This window comes from Epinephelus moara, chromosome 1 (genome assembly GCF_006386435.1).
Source record: "Epinephelus moara isolate mb chromosome 1, YSFRI_EMoa_1.0, whole genome shotgun sequence".
Classification (NCBI taxonomy): Eukaryota; Metazoa; Chordata; class Actinopteri; order Perciformes; family Serranidae; genus Epinephelus; species Epinephelus moara.
The window spans coordinates 8,012,125-8,019,930 of NC_065506.1; the positions used below are offsets into that span (position 1 = coordinate 8,012,125).

At 43.7% G+C, this 7,806-nt stretch overlaps 1 protein-coding gene across 1 annotated transcript in view; it reads right to left on the reverse strand.

The window, feature by feature from the left end:
• The window catches only part of tshz3b (teashirt zinc finger homeobox 3b), a 49,456-nt gene extending 41,964 nt beyond the window's left edge, over positions 1 to 7,492 (reverse strand). The window contains exons 1-2 of the mRNA XM_050045718.1: positions 7,354 to 7,492; positions 6,419 to 6,910 (exon numbers count right to left, since the gene is read on the reverse strand). Of these exons, the coding sequence (XP_049901675.1) occupies positions 6,419 to 6,458 (40 nt within the window). The 5' untranslated portion in view covers positions 6,459 to 6,910; positions 7,354 to 7,492. The remainder of the gene's footprint in view (positions 1 to 6,418; positions 6,911 to 7,353) is intronic.
• Positions 7,493 to 7,806: the final 314 nt, after the last annotated feature.

Genomic DNA, 7,806 nt, shown 5'->3' on the forward strand with positions numbered 1-7,806 from the left:
AATAGGAAGTGTTTCACAAGAAATACCCCAAATCAGTTTTGCTTTATATTATTTCTTTACCCAAAATATTTCCAGCAACCTCATAGATTAATCTTGCAACCAGTTGTGAGGGTCTCGACCCCTGAGTTGGGAGCCACTGCCATAAAAGAAATATGACAATCTGTTTAAGATCAACCTAAGAACGGTTTGAAAAACAAATCGCTATTTGAAAAGAGAAAAAAAGAGAAAAAGGTGACGACGATGAATGGATAATATCAGCCTGATTACACATCTGATTTTGTCATGGCAACTAATTTTTAAAGCATCACAACCTTCAGGCATAACAATATTAAGAGACGTATTTTATACATATATGTGATGCTGTCGTTTGAGAAAGTTAATGCAGTGAGCCGCAATAAAGAAAACTGTAATTCAAAGTCAGTTGTAAACCATTTGACAAAAAGACTGAGGTTTAAGGCACTGTCCTCTTTTCTACTTCCAGAAAAACTCTGCTTTTGATAAATGTTTGGTGAGCGCAATTCTTTCCCATGCATCACAGTATGTCATACTAACAGAAAAAACACGTGAAGGTTTAATGAATCATTTACTTTTACTACACTTCATTTAAAAGAAAACTCTCGTTTTTATTCTTGCTCAATCGGATCTGTCAGCAGGTCGCAGTTACGTCCCAGAATGATCAGATGAATGATCGGAGCGTTTAAAAAAAAAAAAAAACAGAGCTAATGTGTTATAGTTTGAGTGAGGTGGGAAGCAGCCGGAGCAGAAGCATAAAAGGACCACCACCTTTCGGATTAATGGACTGCAGATGGAAAACTTTGAAGTGCTGTTATTCAAATACATCCACTTCATTAGAAATTGGAGTGGACGACTTTCACTTCAAGGATGAGTAACCTCTGAATTTCATCTCTCAGTGAAGGACTTTAGTAATTCTTCCTCCGTGTCTTATATGTCATTTCCAGGCGACAAGCTTTGTAATGTTGAAGAGGGATACTAGAAAAAGCAAAGGTGGTTAAAAAAAAGTGCTAAAAGCATGTCTTGAAAGAAATGATGTATTTTATATAAAAGCCATAATTATTAAAAAGAAGAAGTATGAGCTAAAACTATGAGCCAAAGGTTGCGGGTAATACACTTAGTAAAATGAAATAATAAACAAAATGATTTTACCTCATCTGCCTGAGATGACAGAAAAAGGGCATTTTTGTTAGCCTACTTTATAACTTACAGTGGGTTGATGCAAAGAGCTGTGTGAAAGGTGCTGTTTATAAAATCATTTTCACTCTTTTAGTCATTAATACAATTATCAAGGCCTTTTTAAACAAGGTTAATAAGCTTCATTATATTGACATGTTTCATTAGATCATATTGCCGCCCACTGGATGAGACTACAGTCACTGATACAAGGCGCCAACGTATTATAACATGATGTATTTCTAACAAACACTTCTCTTATAAAATGTGCCATAAACTCGTGCCCTATAGTTTTATAAATTCAAATTTCCTGGTAAAAAAGACTGCTATTCAGAGCCAACAATGTGAATGTGTGTGTATCTGCATTGTGTGTACGTGCGAGTGCACCCGCTCCCTCGTGTGAATCTGTGTGTGTGCATGTGTGTGTGTGTGTGTGTGAGTGAGTATATTTAAATGGGCCACTGCATCTCGACTTAGATCCACCGCGAGTGCAACGTTAACACACATCAAGCATGATTAATCTCTCGCTCTCATCTACAATCAATCACACACACACACGCTGGCAGACGTACACACACACACACACACACACACACACACACACACACAGAGGCAGAGAAATCACAGAAATCAGCTGCTTTTCCTCCTCGGCTGCCATCTATCTCTTGTTGGACAGAACCAGATCTGTCTTGATGTTAATATTTACATAAATCATGCTTAGCCTCTTTGGACACCATGCTGATGATAGGTGTTTCTGAAAAATCAACGCGGGTGAAAAATCCTCCCACTCTGGGAAAGTGTCATTGAGTAGCTAATAATGACCACTGTCAACGTCATCAATCTGCAGCGGCCTCGTAGGAGAACAATACACCTTCACACACACACAGACATACACACACGATGCTATGTTAACACCACGCAGCTGCTACTTACTGCTAAACATCCTTCATTTGAAATAACCTACATAGAAACAATAGATTTGCAGTTGCACATGTGAGGATATAACATGTAGAATTTGGGGCTGTAAAAAAATAATACAGTTAAAAAAATATACTTGATGTTTGATGTTCAAGCTTCCTCTCCCATAACAATGATCTGTTTGGTCTTGCCTGGCTTTGAAGCCCACAGACAAAAGCCCGCCGCTTGCCTGAGCTTTGTCCTTTCCTGATGTCAGGAGCGCTGAAAAAATAAATAACTACGGTCAGAAAATGTGGCGTGCGCGCACGTATACATGTGTACATGAATAAGGCGGCGAACTTCCATAGATCCAAGTTTATAAGGCATAACAAACACCTCCGGTCCGCTCCATGAAAAATCATCACTGCTAATTTTAGGAACGACCTGGATTAGCTTTCTACCCAACTCACACACTTATACAGCGCCAGCGCCAGCGCCATGACTGTCCAAAGTCTCACCTGTGGTGGGGTTGAAAAAGGAAGTGGGGTTGGGTAGGGGGGGGGGGGGGGGGGCAAATGAGGACGGTGTAAGATCAACTTGATTACATCCAACTATGTCGCAGACCTAATTGGCGAGCGTGACAGTGTGCTGAGCTTGTCATCTCCAATCATTAGGCCTGTCAGAGATCCATCAGATGCTCAGCTAATTAGGAGAACGCTAATGAAGCTGGCAAAACAACTCCTCTTTTTAGACGGCTGAATGCGCTCCGTCGCTGGGGTGGGAAGCGTGCGCGGGAGTTTGTTGGATGAGAGAGAGGAAGAGTGTGTGGGATCACGGAGAGGACAGCGAGAGATGTGTAAAAGTAAAATAAATTGGTTATTCCTTTACGCTTGTACCCTAGCAGAACCCTGCAGAACGTTGGCTGTGAAGCCAAGTTCAAGTGGATCTACATATGGTCTGTTTGGGTAATGACCAATTAAGACCACATGAAAAGCTCCAAACAAGCAGATTTAAAGGAACCTTTCAATAAACGCACTGACCTTTAACCAGATTTACGAGTTTATGTCATTTGAGCAAATTTGATGGTTGAATGAATCACTGAAGCTCAGTATGATATATCTGCTGTCTTTAACCACAAATCCTTAAAGAATGCTTAATTTTCTGGGTGCAGGATAGAGAGACATAAAAGAGAGGAAAAAGAGAAAAGAAAGTGGGGAAAAGAAACTCAAGGTTGGGGGTACTCTGCCCCCTCCCAAGTTCCTAATCAAGGCCTATCATTTGCCATCCTCCCATAACTCTTGCCATCACTACGGCGCAATCAATTTGTCATCACTCTTTGTGTGCCATGCAGTTCTCCTCAACCTTATAACTTGCAGCTGTGAGCAAGGGGAGGGGGGGAGTAGGAGATGTGGGGAAGAGGAGGAGGAATGGAGGGTAAAAAAATAAAAAAAAATAGGAAGCTGCCAATAGTCTAAAATGAAACTCCTCCTTCGCCTGCCTCGTGTTTGTTCTCGTCCGCTCATCAAAGAAATAAATGCCTCATTTTCTCTCCCGCTCTCACTGCCGCCACACTCACTCGCTCATTCCAGCTGAATAAAAAGTCATCTCGCTATGCATCTATCCATCCATCCATCCATCCATCCATCTGTCCGTCCACCCATTCCTTTACCCCCACCCATTGTGTCCATTAGGGCTAAAACATTTTGATCAAGTAAGGCCCAGGGCTGAGAATACATAAGACTCTCTCTCTCTTTCTGTGCCAGCCTCTGATTGACCATTAGGGCCATTGATGAATGTGGCTGTCAGAGGGCAGACAATTAAATCAAATATGAAACAAAGTCTCTCTGACGGGCCCTTCTGATGGAGCAAACCAGTCTTCCGCCTCACGATTAGGCTAATAGTTACATTTTTCATACCACTCTATGTGTGTATGTGTGTGTATGTGTGTGTGTGTGTGTGTGCAGCGAAAAGTATTGCATGCTTGTTTATATGTAGGCTACTATAAAGTCATTGCAGCATGTCTTCTCTGCATGCACCACTGCACATATGTAATTATGTGTGTTAGAGTGTGTGTATGTGCTGGTAGGCTGTGGGCAAAATTCGGAGACTATATTTCCTTGAGAGTGTAACAAAGTTGCAAACAGGAGTGCGCTAACGTAAAATGGCTTACAATAAAATGTTAAAGGTCATACATAAATCATTATTAATTCGCTATAATAAATATGAGTGGTAATTAGTGTTTTGAAGCCACATTAACTGCGAGGAAAAAGCTACAAAAAAAGAAGGGTTTGTTTAATTGACTCAAAATCTCAAAAGCTGAAAATGAACACAAATTATTAGTCTCGTAAATGATCCGATGAGAAGACCAAAAGTCCTCCCTCCACTTCAATAGGAGCATAAAATAAACGCTGAGTTCAGTTCTTTACCCTCGTCAAGTCTGAGGCGAAGGAGGGGCGGAAAAGTAAGAAATCAAAGCTAATAAAAGTGGGAGAAAAATAGATACAAAGATGCAATTAAATGATGGTGTTAATGGCGAGAACTTTGTGAGGCCAGACGTGACTTCAGCAGGCCCTGCTGTGCTACCAGAGTGAGCGAGGGAGGGAAGGTAGGAGGGAAGGAGGGGAGGGAGGGAGGGGTGATTTATTGACACTTATCGGGAATGAACAGATCAAAGGCTCGGCCAGATGACAGGCGATCAATCAGGCGTCAAATCAAAGATGGCAATTGTCCATTAAAGCTCTCTTCCAGTATACACTCCCTCCCCGGGCTGTGAAATAATCTTTAGGCTGGAAGAAAAGTCTTTCCCAGAAACTGAAGGGAAGGAGAGAACGAAAACAGGCCGGACCCGGATGAGAAAAGAAGGATGTTCAAAATTTTCAGATAGGTTACTATATTAAAGCCTTAATGGAATAGGAGGTGACGACAAAGAACTCTAAGAAGAGTTCAATGTGAATACTGTCAAAACACACTGATACGATGTGGGATAAAATATCCTGGAAAATACAAGGTCACTAAAACCAAATATTGTGAATCAAAACACTTCAGATTCTTGTAGAGAATATTACAGCAACACGATGGTGTAACAGTATCACTGGTAGGCAGTCAAACCCAGACTATATTGGAGTGATGTTTCAATGAGAACAGAGAAAAAACAAAGATACTGATCATATAAGACAAACGTGACTAAAAGAGTCGACCTCCTGTGATTTATCGGGACGTTTTAAAGTTAATCCGACTTCCCCAAAAGAAATCAGTGAGCATTAAAGGCCTCCGTTACAGTCAGCTGACCCTGGGGCTCCACCAGACCTCTCCGGTATACATCCTTAATTCCACAGTCAATATCTACGAGGAGGAGGTGGAGGAGAAGGAGGTGCCGTGAAGGAGTGAAAAAAGGTAAAGGGAGACCTATGAGAGATCAAGTTCTCTGAGGCGAGGAGAGAAAAATGAAAGAAAAAGGCTTTTCGCATTGAGCCCTCTCACACTGATACTCTCTTCGAGGACACACGCACTGGTATGCCGAGGCTGACCTGTGACCTCTCTGAGAGGGATGATTGCTCTAGCTACCAGGTCACACCTGTGTACATCTAAGCCCGCTTTTCCTGACACACGTGCAGGCCTATGGTAAAATATTATTTGCAGTATTGAATAATCTACTTTATTAATCAGTAAAGCATCAGAAATTTGCGAAACATGCCAATCACTTTTCCAAAGCCTAAGGTGTCTTTTTCCAAACAAACCAAAGAGATTCAATTTGCAGTGATGTACAGCAGAGAGACGCAGATGCATCTCAGTGGCTGCAACTACAAATGTTTGACATTTTTGCTTGAAAAGTGACCGAAAGATTACAGATGCATGTTTGTGTTCATCAAGTTATAAACTCATCTTTTCAGCTCTAATACAAGAGAAATGGCCTTGTTTACTAACTGTGCTTCAAAAAAAAAGAATGTGGAGGTGAGGATCTTTGGAGTAATGAAATAAGGTAATAAGGTTTTATAATAGAGGTATGTGGTGGATATAATAGGAGGAATTCTGGCAGAAATGATAAGGTATGTTTAGTATGAAAGGTAAAAGTTGTGTTGAGGGCACTGGAGCTGTGAAAAGTAGACACAGAGTGCTAGATGTCTGCCCTCTGCTTGTTTGTTTGCAGTACCCAACAAAAGATGTTTTAACGGGGAGAGAAATATTAATGAAAAGTAAGTGAATGAGGGAGGCGGGGAGGAGGAGGGGGGCAAATAGAGAGAGGGTGAGAGAGGGAAGGAGAGAGAGAGGGGGAGAGAGAGAGAGGGAGAAAGAGAGAGAGGTAAATTGCATTCAAACCAAAGCCAGTCCGTACCTGCGGCGCGCCGAGGCGCTTGCTGCTTCCTCCGCGGCATGTCGGCTTCGGGGGCCCGGCAGGGAGTTCTTCTCTGGCCCCGGTGATTCGAGGCTGCCTGGGGGATCCGCGGAGCTTTGATACACAGTTTCCCCCCCTGGGTGCGCTCTCAGGGCTCCCACATAGATCGGGGTGGGTGTGTGTGTAAGGAGGGGAGGGTGTGCAGTTTTCGAACACAAAAAGAAATCAGATGAGATAGAGCCAGCAGATGCGAAGATAATAAAAAAAGAAGAAGAGAGGGGGAGAAAAAAATCAGCGTGACTCCTCCGGTTGGCTGCTCTCTCTGTCCGTCGCTCGGTCGCTCTCTCGCCCGCTCCGACTTGGATGGACGCGGTGGGAGCAGGAACAGAGGGGGGCTCCGCGGTAGAAAAACAGAGTACGGAGGTTTTAAAAAAGCGCCTCGTGCCTCCGTGTGATCCTCTTTACTTGGCGTCGGAGGCTGCAACAGGCAAGCTTGAGGGGATAAAACCAAATGATCGCGTCAGTCAAAAGTCCGCAAACAAGCGGACAACACATCAAGAGCTGACACAACTGAAGCCCTGCGCCTCCTCTACGGTTCAACCTCTCCGCCGCTGATAGGCGTCACGTAGCTCCCTGTCTCTCTCTCCCTCTCCCTCTCTATCTCCCCCTCTCTCTCTGCCTCTCCTGTCTCTTACCCCTCTCACTCTCTTTCTGTCAGTCACTGCCTCGTTCTATCCCCGTTCATTCCAAACGAGCAGGCTAATCACAAGCTTTGGGTTAGAAATGTGCGTAATGTCAGTCATATTGCAGATGGGTCTAAAGAGAGGAGCAGACACGCAGACACATGGTAGCCTAACAAAAACACACATATACAGTATCATTCACAAGCACGCATACGGGCTGACAGCGTGATCTGAACGGAAATGCATACTTACTTTACGGGCTGATCCTCCGCCGCGCTATCCATGAGGTTTTTCCCTCCCGGTAATCACGCGCAATTCAAAGCCAAGAGGTGGACCAGCTCAAACGTGCCTGAAACCATCTCATAAAAATCCATTCGGCTCTGGCAAGTCCTGTTGGTGGTGAGAAAAAAAAGCCACATGCAGCTTTTTCAGTTTGTTATTCTCAGGACCGACAGCGGAGGAGGAAAGAGGAGGAGGAAGAAGAGGAGGAGGTGACGACCGGGACTGGTCACCCACACGCTGCCCTGCCTGGCGCGGCTACGATATTTTGTCCGAGAGCGCTTTGAAAAATCCGCTGAGGGCAAGTCACACAGTCAGTATGTATGCGTATGCATGTGTGCGCGTGCGCGTGCGAGCGCGTGTTAGTGTAACTGCGCGCGTGTGTCTGTGTGTGCCTGAATCGATGAGATACGTGCTTGATTGGGT